The 21822-nt window shown below is 39.9% G+C and overlaps 1 protein-coding gene across 28 annotated transcripts in view; it reads right to left on the reverse strand.

Moving 5' to 3' along the window:
• Window positions 1-21822, reverse strand: part of EPB41L3 (erythrocyte membrane protein band 4.1 like 3) — a 139040-nt gene that overhangs the window by 60760 nt on the left and 56458 nt on the right. For all 28 annotated transcript variants that reach the window (XM_027676101.1, XM_027676106.1, XM_027676249.1 and 25 more), the window contains 2 exons: window positions 5331-5551; window positions 449-646 (listed from right to left, as the gene is read on the reverse strand). In XM_027676101.1, coding sequence (XP_027531902.1) covers window positions 449-646; window positions 5331-5540 — 408 coding nt within the window. In that variant the 5' untranslated portion in view covers window positions 5541-5551. The remainder of the gene's footprint in view (window positions 1-448; window positions 647-5330; window positions 5552-21822) is intronic.

Here is a 21822-nt window from a genome sequence, read left to right on the forward strand (position 1 = left end):
GTTATTTGCTCCTGAAATTTCCCCCACTTACCCAGGACATCTCTCATGCCCTTAACTCATCTCACAATAGTCAGAATTACTGCATGGACAATGACTCAATGTAAGTCTCAACTCAGCAGAGTACCGAGGAAAAGAAAAGCCCAATGGGATGAAAATCCTTCTTTGTTTATGGGCTTTGTTGCCCATAATTTGTTTTCTGCATTCTGATGTGGCATGTGCCAACAAAAAATTAATCCAAAGTCTCTGGCTGTTTCAGGGAGTCCTCAGAATGCCTCACCTAGTTTAAATCTGTGCACCTTCTTCAATGTCCAGAAAAAACAATGAAAGCATTTCTGAGTTTGGCACTGGCAAAATATCAGGACATTAATCCTTTTACTTAAATTAGAAATATAATTTCCACTATTTACCTCTGGACAGTTGAAAAAAAAGAAGACAAAAAGCTATTTACCTCTACTTCACAGGCATATTCCGATCCATCCAGGAGTGTCACTTTGCATTGCATATTTTTCGGTTTCTTGACAATCTTTAGAGGAGACTTGGAAAGTTTGCTAGATGAAGATCTTTGAGAAAGCTTGTCTTCCTCTAGCTGCTGATATTCCAGCTGTTTTGCACTTGCAGCGGCAAACTCTTGTTCTTTCTCTGTGGCCTATAGAGAAAAAGAAAGATACTTTTTGAAGTATAAACCAATCATGCCATGCAGTACATTGTGCACCCTTCACCCAAGCATTTAATTGAGTCTTGTGTGGGGCTTGGACAAGAAAGCCCCTGATGCAGGACAGTCTTTATTGAAAAGATTTCCCATGTTCCTCCCAGCTATTATTTTAAAGTCCCATACCTATTAAATCATATGATGCTTCCATGGTGCCATACGGAATAGAAAAATACCATCAAGTTTGCACTAATTTTGCTGTCAGTGAGAAATCAGTCCCAGAATGAGGGCACGGATGCTCCTCTAATAGTGTGAATTCACAGGGGGATGTTGACATGCCCGGGAGAGCAAAAGGCAACCCAAGCACCCAAGCAAAGGGTTAAACAAACAGGATGGAAGTGAGGGACTAAACAACTTTTATGTGCAGCCAGCTGACTAATGGATGATAAGTACAGGATGAGACGCTGAATTTTGCTCTCTGAAGATGCCCAGTAAGTCCCTCCGGCTGACAAGAAAGGTGCTATTTGAAAGACAAATATACTGCAGGGAAAAGGGGCAAGAAGAAACAACCCTGGTCACTTTTGTTTGGGTTTATCTGAGAGTAAGACCATTTGAAGAGTTACCATGATACAGTGCAGTACATGGTTCTCTCCACGGCACTAGATGAAAGCCAGAACAGCTCTACAGCATTTCACCCTTCCTAGCAACAGCACTGTGCTGCAGTCACTACCCTTCTCATCAGTTATGTTCCGATAGATTCCAAACAAAACCTCAAAAGGAGTGCAGTAATATCTAAGCTAAAGCTTAAGTAAAATAAAAAAGTCTTTCTGTTATCTCATTACAAGGCAAAAAACCCCCCCACCCTGCTTTAGCTCTGAATTATTTCAGTATAATAAGCAACTAGCATTACTGGAAATATATTGTAAATTAACCCTCCAAGTCTGTTTCCATTCATTGTATATAACAGACTTCATGAGAATGGAGCAAATCCATCCAAAGGCTTTAATCTGCTTTGAGACCAGAACAACCTTGCATCATATAACCAGAAACAACAGTGTACTGCTAAATCACAGTGTACTGTCCCTGAGTGATTTCATAAAAACAAGCCATAAGCTCCAGCACTAAAGGACTTTCTTCTTCCAGTACCTGGACATCAGCTTTGACATCTGGATGTCAAGGTCCTCACATACCTTGAAGACTGTCAGGAGATGGAGGCACCAAGTATGTCAGTGGATTAGCTGTTTGCTGAGCATTTAACACTCACAGCAGCTGTGACAAAGAGAGTGAGTCCTCCTGGGCTCACAGCAAGGCTTGAGGCCAGCTAACCTTCCACCACCTCCACAACCAGCTGGCAAGCAGTCCAGGCTGGTGCACTGAGATATAAAAAAGACTGAAGATGCCTCCTCCTAGGGCATCTGTGCAGAGCTGCACTGCTGCTGATGGGCAGAGGGGCTCTTTGATGATTTCTGTACATTTTGTTAAAAGAAATCTGCCAGGGAAGCTGCATGTGGTTATATGTGGGTGCAGAAGTCATTCTGGGGATGAAAAGAAAGCAGTATTGTCATACACAGTGGCTCACGACATTTCTGATGTGAGAGTTAGTACCCCACTCCAACAAAAAAAAAAAAACAAACAACAAAATACCCCAGACACATGGAACTAACCAATCTTTTTCAAGAAAACAGAAAAGCTGCTTGAGAGAAAAGCCCACAACAACAAGGGTGCCCATCACCCATTTAGACTTGAGAACTATGTTAAGCCTGCAAGTAATTTCTGGGAATCCTAATGGACTAGTAATTATTTTCCTTCATAAAGACACTTGGTAACTTTAAACTACAGCAGAGTTTTGTTTATTTATAAATATTTAAAAATATTACTGAGGTTATTTTGTTTGTTAAGGTTCCCTTCTACATTAAGATCAAGGGAATGTGTCTAGGTTAAAATCATACAGAAGATTTTCTCTCATTTGTCTGGAGAAAAAAACATGCCAAGAACTATTAGAGAAGATTACCCCAAACTATGCTGACATGTTCAGGCATTGAGGTACTTTCAGACTGTATTAAGACCCTTCTTCCTAAAGAAACCTGACATCCTGGAATCTAGGAAAAAAGATAGCCAGTGAAAAATTCATGTACGCAGTGAATTATTTTGAACTCTGCAAGCGTAGCTGCATTTTCTTCTAAATTCTTCTCCAAGATACTTTTGTACCATATTTTTGCAGTATTTTTGGTGTCATGGACTAAATTCTAGTGCAGCAGAAGTTGCTTCAGGGTTTGCATTTTTTGAGCATAATCTCTTTCATCTATGACACAGTATGTTCAAGTCCTTCTGAAGCTGCACCTCCTCTCAAAGGAAGCCTTTGGTGTCACGGGATTCAGCAGTAGTGATCTTGGCTACTTCGCTGCTTCTCATTGGGGTACGAAGTGATATTACCACTCTTGCACAACACATTAATCCCATCTACTTATGGTAGTTGCTTGGAAATATTGGTGCCCAACCCCTGTGATGCCACCTGCTCTTTTTCAAAGAGACAGGAAGGCAGTCATATAGTTAGGCTGCGTTATTACACCTGATAAGAAGGATTTATTTCTCTAATAACTATTAATCTCAATATAAAAAGGTTCTTCCTCTTCATTAAAATGTTTTGGTTTTTTTATGTGTATAGGGTAACAAAAGATACTTCCATGTATTGGTAACTTAAAAATCTTTCTTCCCAAGGTTCTCTGATATGAGCAAGAGCAAAAATCAATTTCCTCACCACAATTACAGACAGCAAGGAAGAGAATGAGCAGCTTCAAGTTTTGGCTTTTTTAATGACACCATTGCAAATAGCTTTGGCTCTTAGTGCTGCTTTTAAGTGGTTCTTTCCTGTGATACAGACACTTAAGCCACTGTGAAATGTACTGGGCCTATCACCGCAGTTGGATTTGGCAGTCTGCTTACGGCATAGACATTTGGATTCAATCTGGTAATCTCAACGGGAAGGTGTCACATATCCCTTTCACTAGTCCAGTTTTTCTATCAAGCCTTCTACAGACACCAGCTCACTGTGATCTCCTTTGGGAAAGAAAGGGATCACACAGTGCATGATAGCATCTCAGGTCTGCAAATTCACACCTTTTAATAAAGATGGACAGTTTTGGTGTCTAATTTGGGGTGGTTTTTTGTGCGTGTGGTTATTTTGGGTTGGATTTCTTTTGTGGTTTGGGGTTTTTTGGTTTATTTACTTTTTTAAGATGAAAAGAAACTTGAAGTGGAATGATTACTGAAAATGTCTGGAAAAACAAAATAATACTACTTATGCCTAGGACTGATAAAATTACACTTTAAATTAATGACCAGCTTGTTCAACACATTCCTGTTTTGGACAAGTAGCCCTGCTTCTTTCCCCAAAATAATTACAGGCAATTTCTGATCTATTTCAGAGACCAAAATTGTCCCAACACATAATTGGCGGATGTGGGAGCAAGAACAGAGAGGTGTCTGGTGGGCAATGGAGGGAGGTTATCAATGGTTATCAACAGTAAAAATGGTTAGCGATTCAAAAAATACCCCAGTTCTTCCAGTGGCTGAACTTCAACAGCAATCAACAGCAGAAATCCTACTCTGCTATGTCTACTTCTTGACATGGAAGATTTTAGACACCTGTTTTAATTTGGTCCCAGAAACATTTGTTGTCCCAAGCATTTAGGTAATGCACCCCTACCAGAGTGAGATACAAAAATATCTTGCATCTGAAATTGCTTATACCCTCATTTTTTCCACACCAACACTAAGTTTGGGCTGTAGCTTTCTGAAAAAAAGCTTAAAACCCAAGACCACAGTGAGCCCCAGAGAGCTTCTAGAGGAGCACTCACACTGATTTTAAGTAACACCTTACATCTGCTTGCTTCACCAGCACTGTCTCTCCCAGCCAGGTAAAATAACAGGAGCCCACTTCAAACAGCCAGAAATTTTTTAAAGGATGGAGGAGAGGAGGAGTTAGACTGACTCTCCAAAGGTGAATGTGATCAGATGAGGGTCATAACCTTATGGAGCTAAGGGAAGTGATTTGCAGGTACCTCATTATTTGTGTGTCAGTTACCCGTGAAGAACGTCTGTTAATCCTATTGACTGGAAATTATTAACGGGAAGAAAAAAGCAGCTTCCGCAAATTTAATAAGTGCTACAATGAACCAAATGGAAAACCATGCGATAGCTCTTCTGAAACCTATTACATGAATAGTTCAAGTAATTATAATGCAGTTATTCCAGAACCATGACAAACTTAAGGGACCCCAGACTCTTCATGGCTCACACATCAGACAAGCAAGCATGAAATCAGTGTTCAGCAGGTGTCAAAAGGAATGAACTCTGAAAACATTTTCAGCTTCATAAAAGTTGACACTGTGTGCTATCTAATGCAAATGCAAGATCGAAGATGTTTCCTGCTTAGTTAATGAGACTACCCTTATATTTAAGCACTGGAGGCAGAAATACCTGCCATGAACTTCAAAACATTCTGCGTGAGAACTATTATTCTTTAAATGCAAAAGTCCAGCCAGCCAAGATCTACAGCATCACATCAAACACCGTTCCATGCGTCACTGAATATATATTTCCCCTCCTAACATACCAGACTCGTTATTTCCCAGGAGCAGTAAGTGGGTACACAGGTACTTGCATGCTCAGGCTCCCTTACCTGCTCCTTTTTCACCGGCGTGCTGTGTGCTGCTACAGCTGAGAACTGCTCGAGTGCGTTTTGAGGTTCTTCACTTGGCTGCTGTTGCTGCTGTTGCTGCTGCTGCTGGTCCTGCGGCTGGGTCTCTGCTGCCCCTTGCTGCGCAGGGCTCTCCTGCTGATCCTGCTCTTTATCCTTGGACTCGGAGTCCGATCCTGATTCTGTAGTCATGGTTGGTTATTCTGCAAAACAAGGTGAGCAGACCCACTGAGTACAATCTCATAGCCATGAATTTGTAAGCTAGGCTTACAAAATGAAGAAAGATCAGGCACAAAGTTTTAGTCTTAATATGCTCAGAATTTAAAGTGGCTATCACACTGATCCAACTGGCACCCCTAGGAAAGCTTCCCTGGTGTAAAAGACCAGGTCTAAATGCATCCATACTCTAAGGAAGAGTGTTTTTCCATAAAATCTTATTTTACACTGTAATACACTGACATTATAGGACTTCTGTTCCAGTTAAATACAGAATACATAGTTCATAATTCATAAAGGGAGAGCAACATGCTGAGAAAAGCTTATGTGATTGAGGGCCCTAAATCCAACAAAATCCACTGCAGTTCTAAAGCATTTGGAAACTTTTGAAAAATTAAATCTTTTGTACTTTACGTTGAAGCCAATACGGCTTGAGCGCCTCAACATCTGCACTCTCTTTGGGAAATGTACTCAAGTGCTTTTGATGCTTCCAGGCAACATATTATCTATTGGACTCCATGATTTTAGAGGTCTTTTCCAACCTAAAGGATTCTGTGATTCTGCATGTGCTAGAAATATCTGAAGTGGGCCCACCAACATCAGTGCAAACACAAAATTGCCCTTAAGCCCAGTTCTGTCCTTCCCACCTGAGTTCATCTACACTTCTGTCATTTCTTTCTAAGTGCTAGAACATTTGCTAAGTCATTTTAAGCATTACACTTAAAATGAAGTGAATACAACTTCTCTTGAATGTGAGAAGTCTATGTACTTTGTCCAGTACTAAATAAAAATGAAAATATTAGCAAAGTTAATCAAAATTTTAACTATTTCAGTTAAATAGTTTTGTTACAAATATGTGGTTGGCAACCAATTCTGCAACTACATACAAGCAAAACCAAATGTCAGAAAAGTACTGTGATTTTGTATCAAAACAAGGATTTGAAAAAGCAGGTTCTGCGCCAGTTCAGCAAAGGGAGTGTGCTTTTATGTTTGTTACTCATATGTTCTCAGACCTCATGAACTTTGCTTGAGCATTTTGCTTTTAAGCAACTTGAAAACAAACCAGTCTGCTGCAATCTATTTCTGTTCATCATCAGGACATGATTCCTTTAACCTGGTAACCATAGCTACTGTGTAATTATAGGTGGTTCCACAGAATATACATCTGCTAACTCATCTGCTAGGAATTCACTATCAAATCCTAGAATACACTACAATGTTTACTAGTAGAAGCAGGTTTATTAAAGATCACAAGAAAAATAAATTATTTTTTTAAAATTTTTAATAAGCTAAATTGTTTGACAGAAAATGTTTTAAATTAGGTCAATTACTATTTCCAAACTCATTTACGTATTCTGCACTTTCAAAGCTAAGCTCTCTAGTGAATACATGTCTCTGTAGAGCAAAGCAAGTAACAGCATTCAGCCTGTGCTCAGCTTTTGCCCTGCCTGTGGGGATAGGGGTGCATGTTCCTATCCCATGCAATCCAAAATAACATGAGAGAGAAGCAGAACTAGAAAGCATACATGGCAGATTTATGCTTCAGGCCACATTTTCAAAGTACTAATGTGTGACACACTTGTTTAGGAACACATCATAAATTTCTACACTCAAACTGGCACAATTGTATAAAAAAAGCCCTTTTAAAATGCATTATTTAACAAATTGTATTTAGAATCTACAAAAAGCAATAATTAGCTTGAGTCTTAAAATGTGACAGTCAGAAATGTGTTCACCTAATTAAACTTCAGCTGTCCATATCTGAGATGGTCACTTTAAATGTGGAGGAGAAAAACAGACGTTTCAGAGAGCAATTCATCTGACCTATTTTAGATTCCTGCTTTAAGCTGAGATAAATCACATACTAGTGCAACTTCATCCAACTCACTACAAAGGAAGCCTAAACAAGTTCCTCCAATGTAGATCACACAAACCCATCCTCTATGTTCAATTCTCCTAAGCCACTCTTTTTTGTACGCTTTAAACATTAAATTCCAGAACAATGTTATTCTCTCAGAGTTTTGGTTCACCCATCTGTCAATTCAACACGGAATAAACTATTTTTCATCTGATGCTGTTACAGTTGCCTTGAAAAGCACGCAGGCCTCCATGAATGTCCCAAGTTTCCCCCAACACCATGTTTTGTACAAGCGTATGAAAATATGAAATGCAAATTAACCAAATAACTATTTCAATAAACTCAAAATACATATTTGATTTTCTTTTCCAGAAACTATGCATTAGGAAGTAGCCAAAACTTAACTTACAGCTACAAAAATCATTGATCAAACAACACTAAAGAGGACCTATGACCAATACAATGTGTAATGCATGAAAGTTGTAGTATCAAGTCTTTATTTTCCCCCCTCTTGGTATGAATTAGAAAGGTGTAAATAAAAAGTAGCTATCATGCTTGCTGTTTAGAAAGAGGTATTAAGGACGTATAAGATATATATAAGAGGTATATATATAAGGATATTAGAGGTATATATATAAGGATATATAGAAGAGGTATAGGATCAGATTGCCAGTCAATACAAATCAAAAGTCTGTCTTCCTTCAGCTGCCATCACGGTGTCACTTGAAGCTCATTTCTGCACCCTGTGTAGCTTCTTTCCTAATGACCATTTGTATCCTGGTTGTTTGTAAGCAGGGAAATGCAGCCATTTAAATCAGCCCCATAAATCACAACTTCATGTAGCATAAGATAAAAACAAGTTTTACTTTTCCTGTCAGTTAAAATTTTGAATCTCAGGGCAAAACAAACGTGGTTCTTATATTCTTCTGGGACATTCTCACATGAAACACAGCCTTGCAATACTGAGTTACTCTCTAGGATTGGTTTTCTCTCCAGTTCCATGAGTCCTTGATGGCTTTAAGAGTACTTTGTGTGCATTATCAAATCTTTTAGCATAAGAGATTCCCTGGATACAGTATTACTGTCATTAGTCAGACAGCAGATGGGTTTAATTAACCTAAGGTTACCCATTTCCAAATGTCTTTATTTCCCCGTGCACACATGTTTAGTAACAAATACTGAGAACAAAATACTATTCATTTCATGCTGTTATGTTACAGGTGTAAATAGAAGCAAAGCAAACACATTGTGAATCCAATCTCTTACAAACTGCTCAGATGACTGTATTATTAAGATTTATCTCATTTCACCCAGTACAGGTTGAAAATACCTAAATTGCAAGACAAAAACCAACATTCCTCTCTCAATGCAAACCAATAGTTTGTTTTGCCTTCCTCAGCAAACAGCTGCTTATCCACATGAACTTTGACAGCATTTCATTTGTTATAAGTAGCAAAACAGTCCTCCTAGTAAGAGGTAATTTCACTCAGTAGAAGAAATAACAGTAATCTTAAGAAATTCACCAACATAAATATTATTCTACCTTTGTATGCAGCAAACCTGACAGAATAGCTAGTAGGGCCTAAACATTTATCAAACATGTAGCTGGCTGAGAATTTCTTATTCCTATTTGATTAGTTTATTTATTGTACCTGGCTACGTACCAAAACCGTGACTTCTACTGTGAGAACGAAATCACTGACGTTCCTTAAAAACCTTTTGTGTTGCCAGCACAGCCTCCATATCAAATTCCCCTTTCCAGCACACAGAAAACAAAATAATGAAAAGAAACTGGGAGCACTACCTTACACAAATGAGGTAATACTATGCAAGCCAGATGTGGTCTTGGATAGCTAAGTTTTGGCTTACAGTCCAGTGTTCAAAGATTCAAAAAAGATTAGCTGAGTCCAAACTTAACGCAGATGATGCTAATATTGGATAGTCTGAGGCTAGGGTAAATTTGGGTACAGAATTCAATCAGAATGAAAATCAAGTCTTTTGATTAAAAGCAGGGGAGAGGGGGGATGGCCAAAAATTAGATTATTTTAATCTACTACCAAAAAATTAAGTTAAAAATGTATGTACTTCCAGCAAAGTTTTAAAATATAAGTGTTTGAGTGCTGCAGATGAACAGATAAGAGAGTATAAATATTATTATACGTCAAGGTATTAAAAAAACTTCAAAAAAACCCATGACATTTTAAAATAATTTTATTAGGTTAAATCACAGAAAATAAATATTTTCCTACCCTTACACTATGCAAAAACATTACATAAGATTACAAAACCTGTAAACTACTTGCGCAAAAAACCCTACATCCTAAAATTTTATGGCACACCTAGACCTGGTTACCTTCAGCCACCAACCTATTACTGCTCGGAAGATTACCATTTCCATTACCAATTACTTGCTACAGACTTCAAGCTCACAATTTCCTCTTCTCCATAAGGGAACCAAAACCGTGTTGTCTTCTGTGTCACCTGGTCCCCTCCAGTAAGTAACAGTCACAATCTACTGTATACATTCATCCATTCAAAAACTTATTTGACACCCTACCTCCTGTTCTCAAAGCACAGACCTTCTGGGTTGCATCTACAGAGCAACAAAATTCACAGATAATTCACAGATAATTGACAGCAGAGTCCACAGTTTAATTAACCTAGCAGTCATTAATAAACTTTTATTTATATATAAGTACATGCTAGTGAAAATACATGCTATATTAAGCAAACAGAAATCACATTAGAAAAGAAATTGTGAATTAATTCTGAATAAATTGTGATGTAATGAGAAAACAAAATTGAACCAAGTATAATTAAATGAACTATACATAGTCACTAACTATTTCCTGTAATGCACAGATTAATGATTTACATTTAAAAGCTTCTTTGATCTAATTAATTCTCTTTGTGGAAAGTTCTCCTTTAATTACAGTAATTTTTGAAGATTGTTATAAATCTTTGCAAAGGTCCAAATTTGGAAGTTATGTAACAAAATAATGATTCCATACTTCAAAAATAATGTTCTGCATAATGAGAGACATATTTATCCAACAATAATGAGATGCTGATGAGAAGAGCATATGGAGAACAATATTGCTTCAATGAGCAGTAACGGAAATGCCAATACATGTTTCAAGAAAAGAATACACACCAGAACTCCACCTTCTAAGCTTGAAATATAAACTGTTTTCATCAAACTGCCTGAAGCCTCAGCTCACTTCATTCCAGTTGTGTTCCTTTTTAGGAAAACAACCATTTTCAGTTGATCTACTTTAAGTTGGGTGAGTTTTGCCCTCACGTGCAGGAGGCACCCAAGGCACAAACATGTCGTGCAGGGGCCCCAAGAGTTAAAACCAGCTCTTTCTTGACCCATCACCATCCTTCAGTGCCAGCCAGGCCTTACAGAGGAGGCATCTCCCTGGCACTACAGTTACTCCAGTGGATGCCAAGAAGCCAAAGCGACTGCAAAGATGTGTCCTAAATGGACATCGTTGGGAAACAGCCCCAAAAAAGGGCCACTGGATGCCCCCTCCCAACCACAAGCTCCTGTCATCCCTCTCATGCCAGCACCAGTGTAATTTTGGGGGCCTGGTGGCTCAGCTGGGAGGGCTGAATCTCCCCAGCATGCAGAGGGAGAAGCAGCACTTCTCCTTCCAGCATCAGTGGGTGCCCCATCTGTCTGACATGGCTGTAAGGCTCCAGCCCAGCAAGCGCAACTCTTATAGTTCAAGGCACAAACACACCAGCTGTACTGAGAATTTAGCATCTCACCTTAAATGTATACATATAAGCATAAAAGCATTAGAGTCTGCACATAAAAAAGAAAATGAAAAGAAAGTCAAAAAAGTCGTAACAAAAGGGACAAGAGGAAAACCAAGAAAGGCACTGAGCATCAGGGTGAGGTGCCATTGTGCCAGCAAAGCGTGATCCAGGTTAAGTGACTTAACAGATGTGGTGGCACAAGACATGGGTCCAAACATAAGTGCACGAGGGAGACTGCAGGGAAGGCAGGGCGGTGTTAATCAACAATAAGAAAAATGGTTGCTTGGAGGTGTTGCAAGAAAGATACAGCATGACTTAAAATATTTGTCTGGTCTGCTAGGAAGGTGCATGATACAGATTTCTTTAAAGTTTCTTGATGAAGATGAAAGAAGGAAAACTAGAGGTAACATCTAAGGAAGGAGTCATGTAACCCAGAAGAGAGGGAGGAGACACCTTAAAACCACCAGACACACCCTTCAGAGGGGACAAAAAGGGGATTGCAGATGTGAAATACCCATCAGGACCCAAAACTCCGCCATCCCAGGCACCTCTGTGGTGGCACCACCACCAAATGAAAGCGCAGCTGAGCATTTCTGGAGAGATTATCCTTCACCTAGCAAGGCTGGGGACAGAAAGTGTCAGAAGCTTTTAAAGGACCTGGGAAGGAGGGGAATATATCAAAAAGAGATTATACACCAAAGCAAAACCAAGGACACATGAACACAAAAGGAAACATGAAGACTAAGATAAAAACTGACTTAAAATCACGAAGAGCTGTGGCAAATAATAAGAGAGTCTATAAATACATAATAAGGAAAACCAGGCCTGTTACAGAACACGAGAAAGGCTGAATTCTCCAGTGTCTCATTTCACAGCAGCTAGATGGGACCAGATAATGGGGGCATATTTCATTTGACGCAAAGGATGTGCAAGTGCAGGCTGGATGGAATAAGGGAAGAACAGAGCAAACCCATCAGTCAGCCAGCTGGTTTCAAGTCAGCAGGAACTACTGGAAATCTCCTTACGGTGCTTGGGAAACCACCATCAATCATCTTTAAACTGTTAACCACTGCCATGGAGATGCCAGAGAGGCCAGGTAAGGTCTAAAAGAAATGAAAAGACCAAACACAGCATCCAATCTTATAAAGGAAACAGAAAAGCCAAAAATTACAGTGTACTTTTAATACCAAAGTTACTGGAGCACACTGCTAAAGGATTTCTAATCCTGTAAAAATAATGAGATTAGGAACAAAACAAAACAAATAGCTAACATTAATGTATCAAAAATTCATGTCAAACTGGAGTAATGTTTCTTTTGCTCTCTCTGACAGGACATCTGTCCCAGCTGATAAAAAGGAAGTAGAGTAGTACAGATGACAGAGCCTATCTTTAGAAAGGCTTTTAAAACAGCCCCACATGACTTTTTCATGAGTGAACTACAGAAATAGTTTCCATTACAAGAAAAAGGGGAAAAAAAGGTGTACAAGTGATTAAAAACTCCAACACTAGCCTACAGTTAGCAGCATGATAAAAACCTATGAAAACTTATTGATTTGAGGATAGCTATTTGAGGATTAGTGAAGGATGGGAGAGTGCCTGATCCATGCTCAGCAACAAACTGGGGAGGTTGGGACACACTGCTGGCATCCTCACCCAACTTAAAGACGAGAAAAGCAACCTGATAGAAAATCATATATATGCTGAATCCAACTACATTCCTGTAAGGATAACGGCAGCAGGAGTGGAGACCTCAGAGGTTAAAAGTGATGAGGAAGATATGGGTTAGGCATCAGGAATGAAGCAGCTTGAGGGTCTGAAGTCATGTTAAGGAAGGCGAATTCCTGTCAACACAATGCTGGAGATGTTCTGCCTTCTGCAGCACCAGGGAAAAGTATACAGTATACTGTATTTTAGCTTGGGATTTATATTTTTTGAAAAATATGCATCAAGAAGGGAGTAGGAAGAACAATAGCAGCTTTATAAAATGTGATCTGTAGAAAAAGGTTTAAGGAGCAGGATTTTTTTACTGTGGGAAAGGGAACAGAAAGAGAGGCTGATAAGAGCCTTGCAATACATACAAACTTCTTGCAGACAGAAATTAATCAAGCATTTGCTAACAGTGAAGCAAGAACTTGAATTGTCATCAAGTGGGATTTAGAGTAGACAGCATATCAACTGTAATGACAGCCAGGAAGAGGTTATCTATAGCTGTGTGGAGTCATCACAGGACACTTACAGATAAAAAGGAGCAGCAAAATTCCCTGTTTGCAACTTTAGAAAGCATAAGATATTAGAATTTTGTTGATTTTGCTACCCCTTCCACTTGGGTTGGCAACCATATTTTCAGAAATGCATATTTGCTTCTGTTTCAGAGCACCCAAACACACAGGATAACATTTTTGTCTCCTGTTCACCTTTCATTTCTCCAATTCAGTGAAATTACCTGGGTCTATTTTCCTCTCTGAATGGGTGGCTTCCCACTGCAATAAAACCCAGAATCACTGCCATTTCTGCTGCCCTTCCTGCATGCAGGTTTTATGAAGAGTATGACTGACCGGGTTTCCTGAAAACACCAGATCATATTTTGGAGGTCATAACACCTAGAGCACCCCAAGGCTACCCTAATTTCTGAACAGGACAAGAAAAATCAGGCCACCATAACATGTTTTGGCTCATTTTTTCCTATCCTGCTGATCCAAGCAGCTTTCCCTATGGGCAAACATTGATTTACCAGAGGAAGAAGCAAATTGCATTCTCCTATTAAACTCTCTTTTCAAGTCTGCAGGCATGGGGCTCAGTTGCCACTGCACCTTTCCCTGCATCCAGAGTGGGGGCTGGCTCTGCCCCCCTCATCCCCCCCTGCCAAGATTCATCCACCAGCTCCAAAAGCAGGTTTGATCATGGCCACTGTTCATGTTAGTTCCTGCAGACAGCTCCTATCTGGAGGAGCACACACAAGCTGGCAAACACATACCTTTCTGGGAGTGCCGAGTGTAACTATAGAAATGCACAGTGATTAAACCCAAAACTGACAGTTATTTCATTCATTAAGAAAATAACAACCAGTGTCACCACCAACACAAAAAATAACCCACCAAAAAAACCAAAAGGCAAAAGGAGAACTCGTGAGAAACACAATAAACTGCTGCTTACAATAGACTTTAGCAAAGCATCTGCTCACCAAAAACCTTTAATCTACAGAAATACTACAATTGCAAAAAGGTAAGGGGAACCAAAATAATACACAAATAACTTGATAAATATGTATAGTGAGAAACAACAGGGAATTACAGGGAGCAGGGAGATGTGAGGAGGAGGAGAAGGAAATGAAGGAACCAGCAATGGAGACTACAGTAGCATCCCATAGATGTTAGTCATGAGAGAATTGCATAGAAACACCCTTAATTTCACCTCTTTCCTCATTTCAGTTACAAAAAAACCTAGGCAAAAAAACCCCCAACCCCCCAGCAAAACTGCTTGTAGTTCTGTGATTAAAACCAATTGATAAATATTTCATTCAGAAACTGGAAAGGAAAGAAAGACTTCTCAATGGCACACCCTAATTTTCTGCAGACAAGTGACTTCGATTACTTGGGTTACATTTACATGAAGTTTTGACCTTTCTGAATTGCTCTGGAGCCAAATGTTCACATGGGGTTCCCTGTGCATCACTCACTATTTAAAAGTTGCATTTAATGTCACAGAGGCTAAGAGTGCTTTAGGCATCACATCATTAAAGTTCATATTCTCACATTGAGCAGAAAATAGAATGAATTCAAAATTAAAAAAAAAAGAGTTGCATGAGTTGCTGACACATGGCAGGTGTGCTACATTATCACACTACCCTCAGGCCAAAATACTGTAACACCTGTGAACAATATTTTCTGTTTCATACCCTACCTAAATAGACTGTGCTCCAGTGCTCCCAAGCTGGTGACCTGCCTAACCTCACAGAAACAAGGGAATCAGACAGGTAAGGTACAGATCAGAGCAACAAGCCCATCTCCTCCAAGGGCTTCTGACTCCCTCCCAGCAGACATTTATCTTTCTAGCTCAGGTGATGGAAGAGACTATTAAGTAAAACAAAAAATGAATTGTAATTTAAAATATCAAACTGAATTTTCTGATTTCCTGGACATCTTACTAACTAGAATTCAGCAACAAAACCAGTCAGTTTTTTGCTTCATTTTACTGAGTAGTGAGTGCTTGAAGAAGTCACAAAGGACTGCTCACTGATGAATCAAACCCTCCCCAGCCTATCACTTGTAAAAGCAATGTAGCATTATAATTTTTGTGGGGTTTTTTTGGTTTTTGGTGTTTTTTTGCAGTGACTGGATATTTTCCCCCCAATTTTACAGTTTGGAGGGGATTAATTTTTACATTTTTGTAGCTTTGTGTCCAATCCAGAGTGGTTCAGAGGTGGAAGAAAGGAAGCAGAGAAGACGGCCATTTGGCAGGCAGCTGCCTAACACCTCTTTCAACTGGCCACAGCCATTTCCATTGTCCACTGCTGCTCCATCCTGGCAAGACATACATCAGCATTGTGGCTGCCATCTCTGCTCTCAGCTCCATACAGGTTCACAGGCATTGCTGCCCTGCAGTATATTCAGCTTCAGGAGGTCACACTGTTTTCCATAAACCTCCCCAGAACCATGCCTTTTAAGTTTTTTAAGGCGGTCATCATTCATTTCTTTGTGGAGGCAGACGTGTGACACGGGTCATGCAAGGCAGGGCTCTTTAGCAATGGCTTCCCCACAGTATCTCAGAGCAGCGCCTGCTCTTCATCACTGGGGAGCTCCAGGTGTTCCTGAACGCTGGATTAAAATAATTAGTAAAACTTCAAAAAGTAAGGCAGACACAAAAGGAAGGAAGAAGTCATAGGCAGTGAAAAAAAAACCCAGAGGAACCATCCTGAAACCTAGTTAGATAAAGGCCGCTCTGTGCAAGGAGAGCCAACATGTTAAGGCTTGGGACAAAAGTGCTCCTATTTCATCTTCCTTTTTTTTTTTTGTTCCCTCCTACACTAACACTAATTTTACATCCAGTTTTTCAACTTTTGAAGGCACTAAAGGGGACTGATACAGTAAGGCTACATGGTGAGGTATGGCAGTGTGTTTAGTCATAACAGCTTTTGTTTTTCTGAAATGGATTATTAATGTCATATCTAGATTTTAATTTCATGGGCATTCATGTCAGTTTTGAACATAAAACACATCCTGCAATACCAACTAATAGACTTTCCAATTTGGAGCACCGCAACAGCAAAACAGCAGTTCTCCAAACCCACGGCATCAGACAACTAGCTTTTTATACTTAAACTCTTCTGGGATCCCCATGCTCCCCAGAGCTTTAATTACCTGCTACAGATTACAAAAATACTGTTAATTTGGCACTGGCAGCTAGCCCGTGACACCTGTGCTCCAAGTTACACTGTCACTGCAAAAACAGTCTCCCAGCCACCTTTTAAAATGCATTTCAACATTTTCCCCCAAAATTGAAATACACATACTAGCAGTCTGCTTTAACGCCTCACAGCCACCAGCTGTTAAATAATGTGTTGGATGCAAATCAAGATCTGAGGATGCTGTAGGAGTAGGGACTTCTAGGAATGAATCAATCAGAGTGGAAATGCATAGATGACAAGAATATTTTCAGTGGACCCAGGCATCTGTAGAGTGATCACAGAGTAAGCGGGACTCTCTCCCAGCTTCAGTTACAGTTTGGTTACATGTTTTAGGACCATTTTAGTTACATATTTCCAAAGCACAGGAAGGTCGCACATATGGTGTCCCAATGCATACTAGTTAAGTCCTGAGGGTCCTTTGCATGATGAGCTCTACATGGAATTAAGAGAAAGCTTTCTGTGTCTTCACATAACATCCCAATAAAGCCAAAAACCTTTCACCATCTGTGCAGTTAAACTATGAGGATTTGCAGATCAGCATCCAATACAGCCTGACAAAGAAAATAGCTATCTTTAAAGAGGCTCTAAACCTTTTTACCTATTAAACCCTGAAATGCTCTACATACAGCTACATAGTAATTACATTATATACTCCTGACCCAGTGTTATACTGGATTATGCTGGCTCTGAAGATGGATGTCACCAGATCTGGCAACTCCTCTGTGACGTGTATGACCTTCTTGGAGTTCAGACACATAGAAGCGACAGCAGCTCAGAGAGGACAGAAGGGTTTGAGGCAATGGGACAGACAGGTGGCTTGAAGTGTCCCCACAAGACAGTGGTCATAAAAAAATGGGGGAGGAGATAAAAGAATAAGAAAGTAGGAAGTTGCAATAATGCAGCTTAATCACAAAAGCTAAGAGTAAGAGGGAATGGACAGACTCTTGCAGCAAAAAGAGGAAGAAAAGCTCTTTGCAGCTTTTAAATCATGGGGGTTTCAAAAAAGTAAGTAATGTAAATCTAGGTTACTCACAGGAATTAAGCATTTAAAATAATACAAAAAAATCTACTCTGTATTGAGTTGATAATTTAAAAGCAGAAGAAAAGGTGTTATTCCCTAACTGAGGAACAAATGACTTTACGACCTGAATTATTGCCTTCCCCACATACTTTTCCTTATACATACCTCTGCTAAATATTTGATGGTGTGTTTTTAAGGCTACAAACCACTAATTTCATAGCTACTGAATAATCCAAACAATCTACTTTAATTTAAGGGAGAATCCTGCAATTCAGAAACAGAGTGAAAGACTTTGATACCAGACCCTATTCAGCGTGCTGAGTTTCCAACTTGTCTCACGTGCTAACCACATAAGTGCCCAAATCAATGAAACAAATCCATGAACAGTAGCTTTTTCTATCCTTCCTCCTGATGTTGCACAGGACACTCTCTGGGCAAGTGACAAAGGACTGCTGTGCATTGTTATCTAAGGATGATTTTATGCCAAATTTTTTTTTCAGCACTCTTCAGGTCACAGCACATAAAATTCAACTTGTTTATATTCCACAGTATGTGGCAGTGTGGGGGGGCGGGGGGAAAGGTAACTGGGTAACTGTCTCACTCCTTACTGGAAAGATTTGCTCAAGAAGGCATTTATAATTTCAAAGTTTAACATATCAAACAAATTTCATACCTTAGTGCACAATTCAACATTCTCAGAAGCTAATAAACATGCAGAAAATACAAAGAGTTACTCCTTACTGCATCACAAATGGTGGCTCAACAACCAAAAACTTCTAGTAGGTCTGTCTGATGCTAGATTAACGACAGAGTTGCATTTCACCTCTCCTTCCCCTCTTCTGCTCACCCTGCAGTCTGTTTTCTGTGGGGACACAAATCTCCACGCCAATATTCACATGGCCATTACATTTGAACTAAAAAATGAATGAGGTAATCCACCCCCTCGCTGGATGTCATGAATGCCCCAGGGAAGCAGGACCCCGCAGCTGGACTCCAACCCACTCTGCTCTCTGTCACCTCCATTACATGCGTGTGTTTCACCACATCTGGGGCCACAGAAACTTTACCCCTAAGAAATAATTGTTTTAAAGGTTTCTAAAGAAGCAACAAACCTACTAATCCTTCCCCCAGCTCCAGAACAGCATTAATTATTCCTACAGCAGCAGCCACCAGAGGCTCTCTCTCTTTGGAGACAGACAGCCATGCAAGCATGCCAAAAGCACCACCAACAAATCAAGCACGTAATGTATGTGCTGGGTCTTAATTAGGGGGCTTTTCTTGCATACTGACATCAATGCTCTATGCTCCCCTTCCCAGCTTCCTTTGTCTAAACTCTGCCTGGTATATATTTATGCCACCTTTTACCAAAATCCCACAATGCTGAAGTTTCCATGTTCCCCACAGACCATATATTCCATTGATTTCCTAGCCTTACTGTTAACAAAAATTTTCCCAAATGTCTGACCTAATTCTTCCTACTTGAAATATAGGCACACCCCTCCTCACCCTGATGACAATGGATACGTAACATGGCTTTGCAGCTTGCAGATGGCTGCTGTTCGTCCCTCAGACCACTCTCTGTCTCTTCTGGTAAGTCCTATTTTTAGTTCTCTCTCAGGCTCTTTCTCCTCTCCTCTGTTCTCTTTCCCATCAGTCCATCTCTCTTTTGAGCAATAGCATCCAAACCCTACTTTCAGCTGAAGATCAACTGTGCTTACTGGTGCTGAACAGCTTGGAAGGATGGCTTTATGCCTGAAAACAACACTTTTCCTGCTAGCAAAAAGCTCAGTAATTTCACCGTATTATGACACCTAACAATTCAGTTTTAACCTTTGATCTATTCAAAATCCCACACTGTTTTCTTCAAACTTGTGCTAAAAGATCTCCCAAGTGGAAGAGAACTATCCTAACTACATTACGTTCAACAAAAAGCAAGGAAAAAACCTTCAACTTACTGGGTAAATATTATTTTTTCATTTTATACTTTAAAAGTAGTTTTTCTTGTGCTGTGTATCATCAAAAAAGTAAAGTATTTATTGCAGTAAAAGATCTAGTTTCAGTGACAGAGTGCACATGATTTGTATCAGAACAACTCCAGCTCCCCGGATTCAAAGTACATTCATGACATTGCACTCTCTTATTCATTAAAATATTAAGGAGTAGCAACTGGAAACATTTCCAATTTCACCTATAGCTTCCATCCACTGCTGACATATGCATTCCACCTCCTCAACAGGTCTTGAGGGCATTAGCAATTTGGTCAGGCTGACCCCCCAGCACGTTTGCGGTAGTGGTTTCACGAGAGCAGAGGACATCTTCCAAAAAACACAGGAACTCGATGCTCTTGTCCGCTTTCAAGAGCCACAGGGCCATTAAGGTGACCTGAGCGGCAGTGCTGGCAGTGTCGTAACTTATTAATAAATTGAGAGCAAGCTCACATCTGCTAGGAATGGAAAGTCTAGTCTACCTCATTTTATGGTCTCTAGCTGAGTCAAGCACATTAAAATATGTATTACTTCTGTCTACCTGTCACTTCTTGTAATATGCTTAGGTGAACCCATGGCTGGAAGCCAGAGCCCAAACTGTTTCAACACAAGCAGTGCTTTTGGGGAAAAGTTATTTGCAACATAAGTGTCAGGTTCCTCTCAGTATGCTGGTAAATGTATGCCTCAACCCTTAACGAACCAAAAGTTAAATCATGAGGAAAGACTGCAATTTCAGCTTAATCTGGGAATCATAATACACTCATGAAATGAACTACATGCTCTGCTTGTAGCTCATGCTCCAATGAAAGAAATGGAAAAGCCAAAAGGCTGATTGAGGCTGATTCCTTCAGCATGTATTTTGAAAACAATTTTGATATTGGTTTCTCAAGAGGGAACAAAACCCCAGCCTACATTACACCATTAAGGAGAATATCATCTCCTACCTTTGGTACCAACAGTAAATGTGCCATGGGGACACCAAGCCACAAAAAGGGCTGACAGGCCAATATAGGATATTGCTTCATTCCAACCCATTGCTAGACAATGGCTGGCATTCAGACAACTGAAAACTTGCAGAGAAGCTAGTTCAAGCTGGCTTAAGTGGATGCAAGTGTGGACTTGGATATTCAGGAGTTCTTAAGAAGAAAAGCAGCTTGCAGTGTTTCAGGGTGGGGTTCTGAGACTTTCTTTTTTGTCTAATCCATTAGTGCTAAATAAGACCAGGAATATGGCAGGGTCATTTGTGCTCAGAACTGCATCTTAGCCTCAGAATTACAGCTGTAGTTAATGGGTTTTCCAAGTTGGGGGGAGAGAGGAGGAATCAACTGAGGAAAAAAGAACTCCAAACCAAAACCACTTAGAAAACCCCAGCAGCCTCCAGACTAAGCAAGTTAGAGATTCCTTCTCTTGCTCACACACAAGTATACAATCAAGGGCACAACTTCCAAAATACATATATTTGAGGTTCTTCCCCATTTCACCCCATTTATAATCTTTCACAGGCTTGTAAAAGCATGCTGCCTTCAAAAAGATGAGAAGTTTTTTATTTCTTTTTATTTCATCTCCAGTTCAGCACATGGATTGACCTGCGCTGACATAACCTTAAGTAAAACAGGTTCAAGTATGTATTTTCACCATCCCTAAAGCGAGCTCTATTTTATTAGGGTTTTTTTTCTTTTTCCTCTCCCTCTGCTCACACTTCAGAAGAGAGGAAATGCCTGCTGTGAATTCTTGTACAGCATTTTAAATACCACATGAAACGCTCTCTTTCCAATGTGAGACAGCTTCCCATGTAAGCTCTCCAAGAACAAGGGGTGTAAATACCTCTGTCCTTTCTCAGTGAGTGGGAAGCAGCTGGGCCAGAGAGAGAGACCACAGGCCCTACATTGCCACAGCACCTACCCAGCACCCCTGCTCATGCCAGCAAGGACAGAAAACACCATCGGCAAATAACCAGCCACTTCTCTCGACCACCCAGCTCCAGTTGTAACCAAAACTGGCAAGCACCCAAAAAATACCAATTTTTTATATGAAAATCATTCAGTTATTTTTAAAGTAACAAACTATACTACCCTATACATCACAGCCATATGTTCATTATGGAATTAAGTGCAGAAAAGCTAAATTATTACCTTTTTGCAACAACCTTGGTGTTGTAACACCCAGAAATCTCATAGGAGATTTTGTAGCTTATTAAACTAAATACGTTTTTGTGTTCTACAAGG

The sequence above is a fragment of the Neopelma chrysocephalum genome, unplaced genomic scaffold (assembly GCF_003984885.1).
Source record: "Neopelma chrysocephalum unplaced genomic scaffold, ASM398488v2 Primary Assembly neopelma1_22, whole genome shotgun sequence".
Taxonomy (NCBI): Eukaryota; Metazoa; Chordata; class Aves; order Passeriformes; family Pipridae; genus Neopelma; species Neopelma chrysocephalum.